The 18,598-nt window shown below is 40.1% G+C and overlaps 1 protein-coding gene across 1 annotated transcript in view; it reads right to left on the bottom strand.

The window, feature by feature from the left end:
• NME8 (NME/NM23 family member 8) overlaps nt 1-13,745 on the bottom strand; it is a 39,691-nt gene extending 25,946 nt beyond the window's left edge. The window contains exons 1-5 of the mRNA XM_069588890.1: nt 13,713-13,745; nt 13,578-13,635; nt 13,283-13,389; nt 9,183-9,254; nt 3,115-3,231 (exon numbers count right to left, since the gene is read on the bottom strand). Coding sequence (XP_069444991.1) covers nt 3,115-3,231; nt 9,183-9,254; nt 13,283-13,389; nt 13,578-13,635; nt 13,713-13,745 — 387 coding nt within the window. The remainder of the gene's footprint in view (nt 1-3,114; nt 3,232-9,182; nt 9,255-13,282; nt 13,390-13,577; nt 13,636-13,712) is intronic.
• Between the last annotated feature and the right edge of the window lie 4,853 nt (nt 13,746-18,598).

Raw genomic sequence — 18,598 nt, 5'->3', positions numbered from 1 at the left:
TGGTTCATAGATATGTTCATTTGTGTCATATTTTAGATCCCAAATATGTGATATCATATGCTATTTATCTTTCTCTCTCTGACTGACCTCACTTAGTATGATACTTTCTAGATGCATCCATGTTGCTGCAATGATTTTGTTCTTTTTAATTGCTGAGTAATATTTCATTGTGTGTGTATGTATGTGTGTGTGTGTGTATATATATATACATCTTCCTTATCCATTCATCTAGGGGTGCATGTCTTGTTTTGAATTATAGTTTTGTCTGGGTATATGCCCAGGAGTGGGATTGCTGGGTCATATGGCAACTCTATTTTTAGTTTGTTGAGGAACTACCATACTGTTCTCCATAGTGGCTGCACCAGTTTACATTCCTACCAACAGTGTAAGAAGGTTCCCTTTCCTCCACACCCTCTCCAGCATTTATTATTTGTAGACTTTTTAATGATGGCCATTCTGACAGGTGTAAAGTGGTACCCCATGTTACTTTTGATTTTCATTTCTCTAATAATTACTAATAAAGATCTTTTCATGTTCCTATTAGATCTCTGTATGTCTTCTTTGGAGAAATGTCTATTTAGGTTTCTGTTCATTTTTCAATTAGGTTGTTTTTTGTTGTTGTTGTTGTCATTGAATTGTAAGAGCTCTTTGTATATTTTGGAAATTAAGCCCTTGTTGGTCACATCATTTGCAGATATTTTCTCCAAGTTCATAGATTGTCTTCTCATTTTGTCTATGGGTTACCTCATTGTGCAAAATCTTGTAAGTTATATTGAATACATCTTTAAATGAGCATGTTTTTAATATGTCAGATGTAAGAAAAGATGTTTTAAAATTAATTTCACCTTTTTTATTATTTTTAATTGACTAGTAGAATATTAAAATTATGTATGTGGCTCACACTATGTCTTGTATTTTATTACTATTATTGCACTAAACAAGGCAATTGATGAGAAACCTAAATAATAGAAGTGTCCAACAAAATGGAATAAGATAAAATAAATATCAGATATTAATAAATTTCTTACATATCCACTATTATTAATTAAAATAAGATGTCATTCTGCAAGAATAATGAGAATAACGACAATAAAACCATAGTACAGAGCACACATAGCGAAAGCCAGATGCAGTAATTAGGAGAAATGGTTAAAAGTCACACTGCCTGACTTCAAATTCTGCTTTTACAGCCTACTAGCTACCTGTTTCTAAGGAGAGGACATAATGTTTCTAAGCCTGTCCTATTGAGCACAAATACTTCATAAGGCTCCCCTAGGTTCAGATTCAAGATGCAACATAGGAGGCTCCTGAACTCACCTCCTCCCTCAAACACACCAGACCTACAGTTATTTGTGGAACAGTTCCCTCTGAGCGAAATCCAGAAAATAATTGGGCAATTTCTATGCATCAGACATATGAGGAAAAAAACACATGCAAACTGGGTAGGAGAGGCTGAGTCACAATCTCACCATAAACTCCCTCCCTGACACAGAGGCATAAAATCCAGAGGGGACTCACAACTCCCAGCATCTCCCAAAGAAGTGAAGGGCTTGACACGAACATCGAGTACCCCCAACTTTAAGACTTCCAACAGAAAGACGGGGCCCCAACTAATAAAATGTTAGTTGTCAATTATATCTAAATAAAAGTGAGGAGTAAAATGGTTTCTGTAAGGATTAAATGAGGATATCTTTTTAAAAATCTTAGCAAACAGTAAGTCCTCAAAAATTCCAAGTTATTCTAACTTCAAAAAGAAGTAGAGGGGGTGGAAAGAGGGAGGGAGGGAGATACAGAGAGAAAGGAAGGGCAAAGTTTCCCTGAAAAACAAGAAACCTGAAAATGTAAAGGAAAACGCCCTTGGATGAGAAAAATCACTATTTTAAATGTAAATCTCCTATGTTTGTCATTTGTCAGTTTACCATCAAAATACTCATTTTTTTCCTTACTGCTTATACTTGGTACACACTAAGGATGTTGGCACACTGAGACACAGGGCAAACATTTCTCCAAGTTTGCTGCTTTACTTTTATATTCCATTCAAACATTTAAATAATCAAATCTATCAATTTTTTCTTCTTTGATATCTGTTTTATACTATACTTTCAAGGCCTTTCTCAACCTATGACAAAATAAATACTTTCCAATATTTTCTTCTAATACTTTTATGCTTTGTTTCTTCATCGCTCTTCCATTCATCTGAAATTTGTTTATATCCATGAGGAAATGATATAACTTTCTTATACAAATAGTTAACCCCGTATTACTGTTTTATGAATTTTTAATCCTTTCCAGATTTAAGCTGATAGTTTTTATAGCAGATACGTATACAGCCTTGAGCCTACACCATCTCATAGCTTTTATTTTTCATTATTTCTCAGCTAGTCTTTACTTTTTGTTTCTTAAATTCACACTTCTTGTTTTTGTTGTTGTGTGTGTATATGTGTGTATGTGTGTGTGTGTACATGCGTGTGCATGTTTCAATATGCCACTCCTATTTATCTGCCTATATTTGTAATCACTTTCCTCTGTGGCTTTCTTTCTTATGGTATTTTATGTTCATAGCTCTACATGCTTTATGATTCACTTCAAAATATTTTATTTCTTACCAGGTAGTACACTTTACACACATAGGATCTTATTCTAAGCATCATATTAAAGTATGATACTCTATTGTTCATTTGTCAGTTTATCTTGGCCCTCTTTTCATATCAGTAAATAGAGCTAGAATGTACTAACTAATATTCCACTGTATGAATTTGTATCATTTACGGCACATTACAACATCTATGGCATCTATTCACTATTGCTAGGTATTTAGATTGGTTCCAAAATTTTAGTAACATAGACAACACTGAAATAAATAGCCTTTTCTTTCTTTGTCTCATGAGCTTAAGGAAACTTAATGGAGTGTAATTGTCAGTCAAAAGATACATGTTTTATTTTAAGCCCTTGATTCATACTATCAAAATACTTCCCAACAAGGTTGCACCATTTAGATACCCAGATAGTTATAAAACTAGAGGAAACACTTCAGGAAAACAACAAAGAAGATGAAATACATCATTTTGAAAACAAATTTTTAAAAATTTAATTGTTAGTCATTTGAAGTATTACCTGAGGGCGAACCATTTCACCTGCTGCAATTTTCCTCTCCTCATTGACCAAGGTAATAATTTTTTGATTCACAAGTGGTGCATTTGCACCCTGGATTTTTGCAACAATTGTTCCATTCTATAAGGGGAAATAAAAGCAGGAAGGGAATTCATTTTCAGGATAAGTCAAGAATACTTCAACTGGACTAAGTCACCCCACTCTGACCCATACCCTCACCAACCCTTTTTTAGCTACTGTAATTAGCCATTTAAAAATAAATATTAGTGGTACGAAAGTATGTCCATTTGGTAAATCCATCTCTTTGAGTTCTACCTCTAATTCATCTATTAGATGATTAGTTCTACCACTAATTCTCCTACAACCAAACACAGGCCATCCATGCACTAAATTTTACTGGCTCTGTTCAGGTCTCTCAACATTACTCTCCCTCGTTAATTTTGATACTATTTCCCTTTAGTCTGTCTTTCAACACATATTTACTGAACACTTGTGTACTATCATTTTTTGGCATTGCCTTTCTTTGGGATCACAATAAACTGTGGAAAATTCTGAAAGAGATGGGAATACCAGATCACCTGACCTGCCTCTTCAGAAACGTGTATGCAGGTCAGGAAGCAACAGTTAGAACTGTACATGGAACAGCAGACTGGTTCCAAATAGGGAAAGAAGTACGTCAAGGCTGTATATTGTCACCCTGCTTATTTAACTTCTATGCAGAGTACATCATGAGAAACGCTGGGCTGGAAGAAGCACAAGCTGGAATCAAGATTGCCGGGAGAAATATCAATAACCTCAGGTATGCAGATGACACCAGCCTTATGGCAGAAAGTGAAGAAGAACTAAAGAGCCTCTTGATGAAAGTGAAAATGAAAGAGGAGAGTGAAAAAGTTGGCTTAAAGCTCAACATTCAGAAAACTAAGATCATGGCATCTGGTCCCATTACTTCATGTCAAATATATGGGGAAACAGTGAAAATGGCTGACTTTCTTTTTCTGGGCTCCAAAACCACTGCAGATGGTGATTGCAGCCATGAAATTAAAAGATGCTTACTTCTTGGAAGGAAAGTTATGACCAACCTAGATAGCATATTAGAAAGCAGAGACATTACCTTGCCAACAAAGGTCCATCTAGTCAAGGCTATGGCTTTTCCAGTGGTCATGTATGGATGTGAGAGTTGGACTATAAAGAAAGCTGGGTGCAGAAGAATCGGTGCTTTTGAACTGTGGTGTTGGAGAAGAGTCTTGAGAGTCCCTTGGACTGCAAGGGTCCAACCAGTCCATCCGAAAGGAGATCAGTCCTGTATATTCATTGGAAGGACTGATGTTGAAGCTGAAACTCCAAGACTTTGGCCACCTGATGCAGAGAGCTGACTCATTTGAAAAGACCCTGATGCTGGGAAAGATTGAGGGCAGGAGGAGAAGGGGACGACAGAGGATGAGATGGTTGGATGGCATCACTGACTCGATGGACATGGGTTTGGGTGAACTCCAGGAACTGGTGATGGACAGGGAGGCCTGGCGTGCTGCGGTTCATGGGGTCACAAAGAGTCAGACATGACTGAGCGACTGAACTGAACTGAACTGAACTGTGAACTATCATTGTACCAGGCATGGTGGTATGAGATAGTAGTCTTGGCTTTTGTTGTTGTTCAGTTGCTTAGTCCTGTCCAACTCTTTGCAACCCCATGGACTGTAGCCCACCAGGCTCCTCTGTCCATGACATTTCCAAGGTAATAATACTGGGGTGGGTTGCCATTTCCTTCCCCAGGGGATCTTCCCGACCCAGGGATCAAACCCACATCTCCTGCATTGCAGGCAGAGTCTTTACCACTGAGCCACTGAGGATGCCAGTATCCTGGTACCATATAATTATTTTTAAAAAAGAAAAAACCACAAACACACGTGAGATAAAAACCATGACAGGGACCACTAAGGGAGGTACAAAGAGCTGGGAGCATCTATAAAAGTTTATTCTGGTTAGGTAGATTAGTAAAGGTACTTATCAATGCCAGGAAGTGATTCTTGGTTTAAAATGTTAAGGACAGGTAAGAAATAAAAAGAAGAAAGATCATTCTAGGCAAAAGGAAATAGAGATGTGAAGGTCCTATGGCTGGAAAGAAACATGGTAAATAAGAAGGCCAGCAGAGAAACTAAGGGAAGGCCTGATATGAGACAGAGCCCAATAGCTAAGGGTAGCCAGAATGTGCAGGGGCTTGTGGGTCTTGCGAGGATGCAACCTTTATCTTAAGTGCAGTGGAAAGACTTTGAAATGTTTAAACAGAGGCAAGGATCACAATTAGAACCGCTGTTTGTAGAAATCATTTTACCTACGATATGGAGAAAAGGTTAGAGATGGAGCAAGAGATGTTTGTACACAGATCAGAAGTTACTCTAGAGGTGAAGATGGGAGAGATGGGAGCTCAGTCTATGGAGGTGCTGTTGGAAATGGAAAGGAGATGAGTGTGAGGCAAGCTTGGATGGTGAAATTGACAGGACCAAGGTCTGGTGTGGATGGGGTTCAACGTAAGGAGAAGTCACTAAGATGACTTGAGATGGCTTGAGAAACTGGGTATGCTAAGATATTACTCACCAGATGAGGCAACACTAGAAGAGAACATTTCCGATGGGGATGTGGAGGGTAGGAGGGGTCTAGTATTGGACCAGTTCATTGTGAGATGTCCTTGAGCTATCAAGAGGAAAGGTCAAAGGACCAGTTGGATACACAAGTCTGGTGCTCAAAGTGTAGGATTTAGCTGAAGACATATACTTGAGTTATTGATATATAAGAGGTGACAATTTAAACTGTGTTTGGGAGAAGTTTTCTAAGGAGATTTATGGCATAATGAAGTCAAAATGTAATGGCTGAATAAAGAAAGGTGAACCTGTAAAGGAGAATGGGTGGGGGGGATGGTGAGTAGCAACCTAGGAAGCAAAAGGAAAACCAAGTCACAAAAGTCAAAAGAAGCAACTGTTCCAAAAAGGAGGGCATGACTACCACATTTAATACATTTGAGAGGTACAGAATGATGAAGACCTGAAAGCATTCACTCTGTTTAACAACAGGCTGGTAATTGGATACATTAGCAACAGCCAGTTTGGTGGAATAATCTGAAAGAGGTTCGATTGTATGGGTTGAAGAATTAATAGGATGAGAAGAGATGGAGTGAAAATAGAGAAACTCTTCCAAGAAATTTAGCTCTGAGGTAGAGGAGAGAGGTGAGTGGAGGCTGGAGTGGAACATAGTAACAAAAGGAATTTTTTTTAATCAGAAAGATTTAATCATATTCAAAGGCCACAGAGAAGAATCCAGTTGAGAAAGATTTGAATGAAACCTGACACTCCAATTACCATTTACCACTAAAATGAGCTTTTCAATATCCCTTGAGAAAGCCCTTCCTGCTGACAGGCTGGAATGAATTTGTTGTCAACATCCGCTGGATCATGGAAAAAGCAAGAGAGTTCCAGAAAAACATCTATTTCTGCTTTATTGACTATGCCAAAGCCTTTGACTGTGTGGATCACAATAAACTGTGGAAAATTCTGAGAGAGATGGGAATACCAGACCACCTTACCTGCCTCTTGAGAAATCTGTATTCAGGTCAGGAAGCAGCAGTTAGAACTGGCCATGGAACAACAGACTGGTTCCAAATAGGAAAAGGAGTACGTCAAGGCTATATATTGTCACCCTGCTTATTTAACTTCTATGCAGAGTACATCATGAGAAACGCTGGACTGGAAGAAACACAAGCTGGAATCAAGATTGCCAGGAGAAATATCAATAACCTCAGATACGCAGATGACATCACCCTTATGGCAGAAAGTGAATAAGAACTAAAGAGCCTCTTAATGAAAGTGAAAATGGTGAGTGAAAAACTTGGCCTAAAGCTCAACATTCAGAAAACGAAGATCATGGCATCCGGTCCCATCACTTCATGGGAAATAGATGGGGAAACAGTGGAAACAGTGTCAGACTTTATTTTGGGGGGCTCCAAAATCACTGCAGATGGTGACTGAAGCCATGAAATTAAAAGACGCTTACTCCTTGGAAGAAAAGTTATGACCAACCTAGATAGTATATTCAAAAGCAGAGACATTACTTTGCCAACAAAGGTCCGTCTAGTCAAGGCTATGGTTTTTCCAGTGGTCATGAATGGATGTGAGAGTTGCACTGTGAAGAAGGCTGAGGGCCAAAGAATTGGTGCTTTTGAACTGTGATGTTGGAGAAGACTCTTGAGAGTCCCTTGGACTGCTAGTAGATCCAACCAGTCCATTCTGAAGGTGATCAGCCCTGGAATTTCTTTGGAAGGAATGATGCTAAAGCTGAAGCTCCAGTACTTTGGCCACCTCATGCGAAGAGCTGACTCATGGAAAAGACTGATGCTGGGAGGGATTGGGGGCAGGAGGAGAAGGGGATGACCGAGGATGAGATGGCTGGATGGCATCACTGACTCGATGGACGTGAGTCTGAGTGAACTCTGGGAGTTGGTGATGGACAGGGAGGCCTGGAGTACTGCGATTCATGGGGTCACAAAGAGTTGGACGCGACTGAATGACTGAACTGAACTGAAGAACACTGCCCAAAACAAAGGTGGTTTTGTAGTCATGGATTGAGATTCTTTTCTTTTTTTTTTTTAAGTTTTAATTTTTATACAATTTTTAAAGGTTGCTTTCCATTTGCAGTTATTACAAAATATTGGCTAGATTCCCCATGGAGATTCTTGAATTAGGATTTTGAATATGGGAGCAATGGGTGAATACAAAGTGAGGTGTGACTGCAGGAAGTGAGCTGGAAGAAAAGTTCATTGGTAGTTAGGAAAGGCCAAGATCCCTCAGTCCCAGGATGATGACAACATGTTAGCATGAAAGGAAGATTTTGAGCCCCGTCTTCAGGTAGACATGGGTCTGCTGCTCAGAGCTGACTCACTTGGCATGTGATGGCTACCCCAAAGCTGCAGACTCTATGTGGGCCCCCTCCCCAGCCTCTCCTCCTGAGTCTCAGGCTCCGAACTACTGCTGCTACTAAACCCACCTCATGGGCACATTAACCTCAGCCCATTCCTGCCTCTGGTTGTTATTCATTCTGGTTCCCTGAATTATATCTAGGCCAAGGGTCTGCAAACTATGACCTATACAGAGATGATACTTCTGCAAAACTGAAAATACTTACTGTCTGACCCCATATAAACAACAGTTTGCTACCCCTCAGATAAATCATCAAATCTTTCCCATCCAGTCGACAGCAAGATCTATAGAGCAATTTTTAAAATTCAGTTAACCGTATCGTTCACTTCCATAAAATAGCTGCAAGATTATTGTTTAACAGAAGCAAAAAGTTATATTTGAGATGTGTTTTTAAAATAATTATTTATAATATCAAAAACGGTCTCTTCAACAGCAAATAAACAGTCCAAACCCTCTCAGGGAAGAATTTCCTTTTTGCTTTGTATCACACAAGCAAGCAGTTACTTGACTCTTCTTTTAGAAACCAGCACTTATAATATTTTTTTATTATTAAAGTTGCTTATCTTGGAATATTTGGAAAATACAGAAAAGTATGACAAAAATTTAAATTATATATATTTCCCCCATCACAGAAAGCTTCTATTAACATTCTGGTGCAACCTACCTTCTTTCTCTGCATTTATAAATAGGGAGAGAAAAACAAACTATATTACAAAATAGTGACCATATAAATATTTCTTTGTATTGATATAAATGAATATTTACAACCAATTCTCTTCTACTGGGTACCTAAGAAATTTCCAATTTTTCACTCCTGTAATAATTCATCCTATAATAAAAATCTCTGATTATTTTCCTTAGGAAAGGTAGATACCATTTTTTTTCTCTTCCCTGATCAACTCAGTGTATGGTAGTCTAATCTTCACAATGCATTATGAGCTCCTACAGGTCAAGTTATAAAATATGTTAATAGACAAGCAAATGTAAGGCAAAAAAAGTCTACAATTACTATCATCAGAGAAGAGTTCCAGTCATTGTGCAATGTTATTTGCCCTTTAGCTGTGAACTGGAGTCTGATGATACATTTGAGATGATAAATATACTTACAACACTGAAGAGAAAAACAGGTTCACATTTATCTCTAAATGGCTGGAGAGTCATAATACTGTCAGCTTCTGCCTAAAAAATATTATTTCATATAATGATAAAGGACACTATGTTCAAGTCATTTGATGTACTATATTCAAAACATAAAAGCTTTTATGTTTACTACATTTCTTGAGTGTGTTATAGTTGTATTTAGAATCAAGTTACACATTCTGGCAATTCAGACCCTATCTCATTTGGCTCCAACCTTCCTTCCCACTCTTCATCCTTACGGTTCCCAGCCTGTAGCTAAACTCATCTCCTCATAGACTGCTGCATATACGTGGGCTTTTCCCCTTGTTACCTGCTCCTTCCCTTCCTTTTCCAACCCAGTTCGAGTGTCCTTCCTCCAAGAACTCTGCTTTGCTCCCCCTTCTGCTGCAAATCATCTCCCCTCCACGTAACGCTTCATCGCCCTTCTCTCAGGGCACCAACAGTCCCTTTCAATACTGCGCTACTGTTGTACGAACCTAGTTCATGCCCTCTGTAAGAAAGCGAACTGCATGCACAGGGAACATACACACCCTTGCATGGCACGCCCCACCTTATCAGTCAGAGCTGCCTAAATGCTTTTGGAATAAACTGGCTGTCAGATTTAAAAGCCTTCGATTTTAAAGTTTTCTCACAAATTTCAAGTTGTCTTAAATTGATTATCAACAACTATGTATTAAATAGTGTTCCTGCAAATTAATGTAACATGCCTTGGGCCAGCCATCAGGATGTGTGTTATAGGATCTTCTATATGAGAGTTGCATTTTGGAACATAGAGTGATTGTTTCCAAACTGGGTTTCTAGAGGTTCCTCAACCATGGCCAAGGATAGTGAGGTGCGAGCCAAGGCAGGGTCCCTCGGCCCTATGTCAGCCAGAGGGGCTATGTTGTAATCATTTTTTTCTAACACATTGGATTCCACATCGCTTTCTTTCTTTCCCTTTCTTTCCTTCCTTCTTTCTCTATTTTTCTCTTTTCAAAAAAGTAGGCTTCACTGCTTTCAATCAATGGACAAGAGTTTGGGTGAACTCCGGGAGCTGGTGATGGACAGGGAGGCGTGGCATGCTGCAATTCATGGGGTGGCAAAGAGTCGGACATGACTGAGCGACTGAACTGAACTGAACTGAATACATAATATTAAAGGACGGTAGTCAAAGATTACATTTAAAAGTAGTCTAGCCATCATTGTTGCAATTTATATGATAGTTAAGTCTAGCAAATAAAGCATATAATTAAAAACTATAATACATAAAAACTAAAAACTATAATACATGACATTTACTGAATTTTTATATGTATAGGCACAATGTTAGTACAAGTCTTCAAGTCTTTTAAAAGACCACATAATGGAAAAAATTTTATACTGACCATGCAATTTAGGGTGGTTTCAATAGGTAATTAACCTCATAGGTTTTAGTTTCGGATTCAAGTTTACAAGTTTAAAAAGAGTCCAGCAGAGGTCGCCCCTCCATTGCTCCCAGTGGAGGTTCGGAAGCTGTTATATATAATTTTTTTTTTTAATAAGCAGGTCATAGAAGAAAAATAGCATCAGTCTAAGTGAATGTACTATTGTTGGTTGTGCTCAAACAGAAGAGAAGCCATTTAGAGACAATGCACACATTCTTGTGGTTGTTAAATTAAACAAAAGAACAATATGAACATATTTGGGATATATTTTAGAAAGTTTACTAGCACTCCCTGGTGGAATAGATATAGTGGTGAAACTGATTCATGTGAGGCAGGTTGAGGAATTCTGGCTGGCTGGGGGACTGCTGGGAGGACACAGTCAGAAGGCTCTGGGTGGGAGGAGGTGCTGTGAAGACCGGCGTCCTCACATAGCCCTGTGCTGTGCTGAAACGGTAGCCCAAAAAACCACATGAGCCAACCCTCCTGGACCCACCCCTCAGCCTCCACCACACTGCCCAACCCACACACATACCCCAGGTCTGCTCCTACTCAGGCTCTGTGAACAAGGAGGGATTTAATGACTCCAGACCACCTGGGAACACAGCATCAAATTACACTTTCCTCCCGCCTTGCTTTCTATGCACCAGTTTCCTTCTAGGTAGCCAGACAAGCGAGCAGGGGTTCTGCCTTGCTGTCTCTCCCCATTGGCCCCAGTTTCCTTTTTGACCTGGAGTTTCTTCATGATCTCTAGACCATGAACTTGCGCTCCTATTACTTCCAGACAGATTGCCATGAGTCACGAGAATTTTCTGACCCTTGATTCTCCAAGATCCATTTCCCAGCTATTAGCTCTTTCTGTTATTGTCTTATAACTGCTTATACCAACCCACCATCTATTGAATATGGCAGTTCCCTTTAGGCCTCATTCTCTGTCCTCTGAAATTAGTTTTCCTCCCGTTGTTGTTTAGTTGCTAAGCCGTGTCTGACTCTTTGCAACATCATGATTTCCCCGTCCTTCACTGTCTCCTGGAGTTTGCTCAAACTCATGTCCATTGCGTCAGTGATGCCATCCAACCATCTCATCCTCTGCTGCCCCCTGCTGCCCCCTGCTCTTTTTGCCTTCCATCTTTCCCAGCATTAGGGTCTTTTCCAATGAGTCGGGTCTTCACATCAGATGGTCAAAGTAAAGTCAAATCTAGAATCAGAATTCAGTTCTACTCAGGTGGCCTGACTCTTCAGAGTTAAGGCTGTAATATAATGCTGCCCTTTAAAAACTTATATGGCCTTTATTTTAAGAGACAAAGTCAATCTCTCGACAAAAATGAGTTATTGATTGTATATAACCACCTACTCTCTCTTTTTTAAAAACTTTTCTTTCTGTTTTCTCTTTGTTGGGTCTTCAGGCTTTTTTTTTTTTCCTTCTTTGCAGCCCACCTTCTTTAAGAGAAAAAATAATAAAAGATGAGTTTCTAAGCTTTAGACTGTTTATTTGTAACCTTGAACTAAGAAAAAGAAGCCCTATAAACAATGTGTCAGCAGAAGAGGATGGACAAATGTAAGTTAAGGTCAGTAAGCAAATTCATCATAAGCTTGGGGTTGGGAAGAGTCAGGAAGGCCTGTATACATGAGAACATGCAGTAGATTGAGGCTTCATATTTGTACCAGGGATTATGAGTTTTAGGGTTAAGAAGTAAAAATACATGAGTTATCAATGGCACCCCACTCCAGTACTCTTGCCTGGAAAATCCCATGGACAGAGGAGCCTGGTAGGCTGCAGTCCATGGGGTCGCTAAGAGTCGGACATGACTGAGGGACTTCACTTTCACTTTTCACTTTCATGCATTGGAGAAGGAAATGGCAACCCACTCCAGTGTTCTTGCCTGGAGAATCCCAGGGACGGCAGAGCCCGATGGGCTGCCGTCTATGGGGTCGCAAAGAGTCGGACATGACTGAAGCGACTTAGCAGCACCAGCAGCATCTGCTTTTGCATTTTAGGACTAGCTGGTCTGGACATGTTTCTGTCCAATAGAAACAGAAAATGAGTCACATACATACTTTCAAATCCTCCAGTGGCCACATTTAAAAACTAAAAAGAAACAGGTGAAAATAATCTAATGATATATTTCACTTAGTCCAATATATCCTCAAATGATGATTCTAACATGTAATGGATGTAAAAAATTATTAATGAAGTATTTCACATTCTTTTTTTCATTCTTGTATTTTATACTTAGGATGCATCTCAATTTGTGGGCCAAATTTTAATCATAAATAACTGACTTATAATTAGATTTAATACATTTAAAGAGGTAGAGTCACATATCTAACATTAACTGGGTAAATGGCCAGTCCTACCCTAAGCTTTCTTGTAAATGCCATTTGCAATCCTTATTCTGAACACACACCATATGCTCTGGTGAAAATAAATATGGCAATAAACAGATACCCATTTTAATGTTTTTCTAACATTCAAAACCATGGTAAATGACCTTCGCTTTATAGGAATGGGACAAAAATCACATTTGCTCTCAGATCTAGTGGAATTAAATATACAGTAAATTACCAAGTAAACACTGTCCATTTTGAAAAGTTGACAGACTGCTTAAATTAAGACAATCCTCAACATTTAAAGTAATCAAATAATAGTTTAGTGGAAATCCTTACTACAGCAAAATGCAGAAGTTCATCTTCGTTCAGCTCATTTTTCAGTTTTCTGAATAAGGTTTGCATTGCTTTGCAAGGTCCACACCAGGCTTGGTAAACATCAATCACTAGAAGACGATAATATTCGTGAACGAACAGAGGCAAAGAGTCTCAAATAGCAGCTTCTCCCAATTCTTAGGGCAGAGAAAAGAGCAGGTTTTTACTCTGCGAAGTGGGGAGTGGTACTCAGTGTTGGGGGGGCCACAAGATGCCCGGAGCCTAACTCCGGATGGTAAACACCTAGGAAGCCTAGTACCTGTTAGGCCTTTGTTCTGCATCATCTCATCCCACAGGCTTTGATTATTGATGACCGCCTGCAAAAAGGAAGGGGCTGTCAAAAGTCTTCAAGGGCCAATGCTATAAGTAAAGAATTGTTGATTGTCATGCCTACCTGTAACTGGATTTCTCGCTTTTTGCTTGCCATTTATCCACTGTCACTCGAAAGAGGGAAGAAAAATAGAAAACATGTGAAAGGAAATTTAAATAATATTGTTTATTCATTCAAGCAGCATCTTAAGTACTGCAGAAATTTTCCCTCAGCAGTATTGGATTGTGTACTTTCCCCTCTTCTGGAGAGAGAGGAGTCGTGGTCTCTGAAGAGCTCTTCAGGCTGGGCTATGTGCTAAATGCTTGTAGCAGCCATACTATCTTACCCTCCCAATAATTCTGAAGCAAAGTATGTCATAAAAGCAGCAGACTCACAGATATAGAGATCAAACTACTGGTTACCAGTGGGGAGAGAGAGATGGAGGGACAACATATGGATAATGAGTAAGAGGTACAAACTACTGGGTGTAAGGTAGGTTCAAGGACTTATTGTACAACACAGGAAATACAGCCAATATTTTGTAATCACTGTAAATAGTAACCTTTAAAAATTGTATAAAAATTTGAACATTTTTCTAAAGGTGCTCTATAAGGTGGGCAATCAGTTGTATGTTTTGCAAAACTATGGCCAGCTCCATAATGAACTCTCTGTCCTTCATTTTTTATTTCCTGGCACTGAATTCCCATAAAGCAGTAGCTTCTAAGAAAAAGAAGTCAGAACTGTTAGGAGATACAGGTTCTTACACAGAGTTTTGTTTGTTTTCCCTGGAGGATTATAGAGTGTCTGTCTGTGTGCCACGTGTTAACTGTCCATGAACATGAACATGAATCTTCCTTGGGTTCCTTTCCAAGGAGATTTAATTTTTAGAGCAAGGCCACCAGTGTGTTCTGGGGCACAGCATAAACTATGTGCAGATGTTAAATCAGTGAGGCCTAAACATCCTGCTCCCTGGTGTCAAGGTTGTTTACACATGGGTCCAACTGCATGTGTCACTGGACACTAGTGTGAACAAACCTAGAGTTTGTCACTAGAGTGACCACAAACAAGATTGCATCCGGCAAAGGGAATTCTCTCACGAGCGTTGCGCAAAACAGACCCTTGTCCAGCTGCTAGATTCTGACGTTTCAAGAACAGGAACTCAAAATCCCCTAGGGCATCAATCCCTTACCGAGGCCTGCGTTTTCGCGGGGTCAGTTCAGCCAAGAGCAAGTCCCTGGGGTGCGCAGCAGGCCTGGGTGGCGGCCGGACTTCCGTGGAGCCGATGCTGATGCTGGTGCTGGTCCCGAGGATGAGGATGAACGCCAGGATGGTTCGGGCAGCGGAAGAACGCCAACGTTTCCCTCCACCCGTCTCCCTGCCCGCGAGCCCCGTCCCAGCCACCTACGGACCGAAATCCCAGCACGCAGACCTGGGCGGCAGTTACAGAGCAGTTGGCTCCCAAGTTCGTCCACTTGGTGCTGCCTTCTTGCGTCTGGGTACTTGCAGCGTCTCCTTTCCTCCTCCGAAATGCGTTGCTCAGTGCAGATTCCATCATCTCGTGCACTTGACGCCGGCCACGGCTGCTCACCAAGGGCAGTGTGAACTCTATGCGCCTCTGGTTGGAAAGACGGGCTCCCCAAAGTCCAGACCAGCCAATCCTCCAGATTTCCTTGTGCCTACCTCCCTTCTTCATCTTTAAAAAGTCATTTAGAAAGCGCTTTAGACTTACAAGAAAATTGCAAAATGAATACCCAGAGCTTCTATACCTTCTCCCCTTACCTTATCTTTCACAATCATATTGAAGCCAGGAGGCTAAAGGTTGATACAATATTAGCTACACTACAGACCTCATCAGGTCCTTTCCATTTTCCCAAGAATGTCCTTTTCCTGGCCTGGGATTCAGTCCTGAGTCCCACATTTCATTTACCTCTCCTTGCTCTTCTCTCATCTAGAACCATTTTTCTAGACTCTTTATCTTGTAAAGCCTTGGTGTGGGTGTGAGTATGTGTGTGTTATTTCATTATGTCATTTGCAGAATTTATATCAGGAAATTTTTAAAGTAACAAAAAAATAATACTCTCCTTTCATGCCATATTAATTTGATCACTAAAGTTACTTTAACTGCCTTTTCAGCTTGCTCTTTTTTCTCTTATTCTTAGGATTCAAATACACCAAATACATTGGGTCAGCTCACTATTTTTCATGATGATTTTTTGCTGTTGTTGTTTTTTTGGTGTCTATGACTTTTTCTGTGAGTTAGTTTTTAACAAGGATTGCCTTTTAAAAACTATTATTTTATTCAAGTATAGTTGATTTACAATGTTGTATTAATTTCTGCTGCACAGCTAAGTGACTTGGTTATACATATGCTTGTATTCTTTTTCATGATGGTTTATCCCAGGATATTGAATATAGTTCACTGTACTATACAGTAGTACCTTTCTGTTTACCTATTCTGTATAAAATACTGTGCATCTTACAGGGATTGCTTTTAGTCTGAGTGTCTGTGACATGGTTTCCCTGGTGGCTCACATGGTAAAGAATCTCTTGCAATGCAGGAGACCTGGGTTTGATCCCTGAGTTGTGAAGATCCTTTGGAGAAGGGAGTGACTACCCCCACTCCAGTATTCTTGCCTGGAGAATTCCATGACTCTGGAGGGCTACACAGTCCATGGGGTTACAGAGTCAGATACCACTGAGCGACTGACTCTTGCACTTTTTTTCACTTTCTGTGACAGGACTGCAGAAGCATGGCTACACAATGTCCCATGCGCCTTTGATTAGATTTCCTACTTCCCGCAGCAGAAAACCCGAATCTGTATCTATGATTAGCATAATTCTGGGACCTGAACTTCTCATCAGTGAGTTTTTAATCCACATAGAATTCCAATGGTTGGCAAGCACCTCCTGCCACTAGTCCAATTGGAGGAGAAATGTTTATAGTCCCACTTCAGAAATGGGATAGCCCATCTTTATTTCTAGCAGTATACAAGTAGTTTCAGCCAACTGTGAATCATAGCCTCTCAGCCCCAGAGTGTGCGGACTGGCAGGGATGTAGAGGTCAGAATCCCAGCCCCATCTGTGAAAGTTGGTTCTCCATTCTAATACTCCTATGAAGCCTTTCTGGTCCAATAATGCTCACCCCATGATTTCAATTTCCTGTGGTGCTTCTCTCTCCTAAATATTTCTTTCTCTTAGTTTTCAGCTGCATTTAAAATTGTTGTACTAAAAATTTGAGTTATTTTATTCAGTATTTCCACATACTTAGACCTAAACTGGGCATCTTTGTGCAGCAGTTCTGTCAACCACATTGACTGGATCTTAGCCTGCTGATTTTTCATCACGACTTCCTCTGTGATTATTGCTTCCCTTATCACTTTATGATTCTTCACTTGGCTTAAAAATCCATACAATATTGTAAAGTAATTAGCCTCCAATTAAAATAAATAAATTTATATTTTTAAAAAATCCAACATTCCTCAAGTTTTCTTTAGTGTCCTACAGTAGGTAATCTTAGAGCTGGTGCTTCTGAGGCTTCCTTAGTGCCTGCCTCTCCAGGGGTCTGACTTCCTTTTCCCATTGCCCCATGATGTGTTCTTTCTCATCACCCCTCCTCAGTGGGAGACTTGTTCTATTTTGATACGGTGAGTGGCTGCTTGGCTTGGGAAGTATTCTGTACCCACTTTTATGGGGGATGGGGGCTGAATTCTCTGGTAATATCTATACTTAGCGTACAAGTCATGTGTATAACTTCCAGTCTATTCCCTGCTTTTAGCAAGTTTCACATGGGTCACTCCATTCCTTTGAGGTGGCATCTTTCTCACTAGCTTTTCAGTTGTCTGATTTTCTGGAGAAGGACAAATTCAACTCTGACTGCCAACATTCCCTACACGGGTCCATCCTGATTCCGATGATGCAACCTGGGAACACGCCTTCCACCATGAATTGCCCCATTCACAGTGTGCTTGGGTTCGGGGTTTGTTTGTTTGTTTGTTTTTGTTTTGTGTGTGTGTGCGGGGTTGGCAGCGCCATGACAGCGTGCAGAATTTCTCAGACCAGGGATCAGACCCGTCCCTGCTTCAGGGAAGCACAGAGTCTTAAACACCGGACCACTAGGGAACTTCCTGTAGCTTTTTTTTATAACGTATGTCACTATTTCTTGATTTTAGGCCAGCAGTCAACCTAATTTCCGGAGTCCATTTCACAAGCTTTACTGTTTTTATCCCAGTTCTTCTCATAAGTTACCCCCAGGAAGCCATCTGGTAAACCTCTGGGGAACCCAAGTTTTCCTTTGGACTCACGTTGACAACAACATAGGTACCAGAACTTTCCTCTTTAGGAACCTCCTCCTCTGTTGACAGCTGTTGAGATGGATCCAAGCCAATTTACTGACAATCTAACCCTGGTGAAGCAGCAGTGATTGAAAATATATAATACTCCTTCTAAAACACCAGACGGTGAAGCGCAGGGACAATACATACTCTTGATATATATCCTTGATAGGGTAAGGTCATATCAGAAATTCTCTTGCAAGTAATTCTGCTCATCTACTTGGTCCACTGTGGGAATAAGGAGCCTGTTTACAAAGGTCCATTGCATCTCTTAACCCTATAGTTGCTTCCTGTACTCCAACCCATATGCAGAATCTGAGGATCTTTTTTTTTTTAATGAAATTTGTGTTGTTAACCTGAAAAGATGCTAATGTGCAGCACCCACAGGAAGCATTTAGCAAGTGCCACAAATGTTCATGCACATGTTTCAATATCTTCACATATGCTTTTACTATTTAAGGGAAAACGTCACTACTACAAAAAAAGTTTCAATCTATTCTCAAATGATCACATTTACCAGAGTTCAAGACATGCATGGCAATAGGTGAAACTGAGTTTTTAAATATCATTCCTACTAATTGCACAAAGCTTGAATGTTGAGGTTTGGAAACATAAACTTGAAAAGCTTTTGATTTGGGT

Source organism: Ovis canadensis, chromosome 4 (genome assembly GCF_042477335.2).
Source record: "Ovis canadensis isolate MfBH-ARS-UI-01 breed Bighorn chromosome 4, ARS-UI_OviCan_v2, whole genome shotgun sequence".
NCBI lineage: Eukaryota > Metazoa > Chordata > Mammalia > Artiodactyla > Bovidae > Ovis > Ovis canadensis.
The sequence above is the reverse complement of the archived record's forward strand: the minus strand, read 5'-3'. Positions and strand labels throughout refer to the sequence as shown.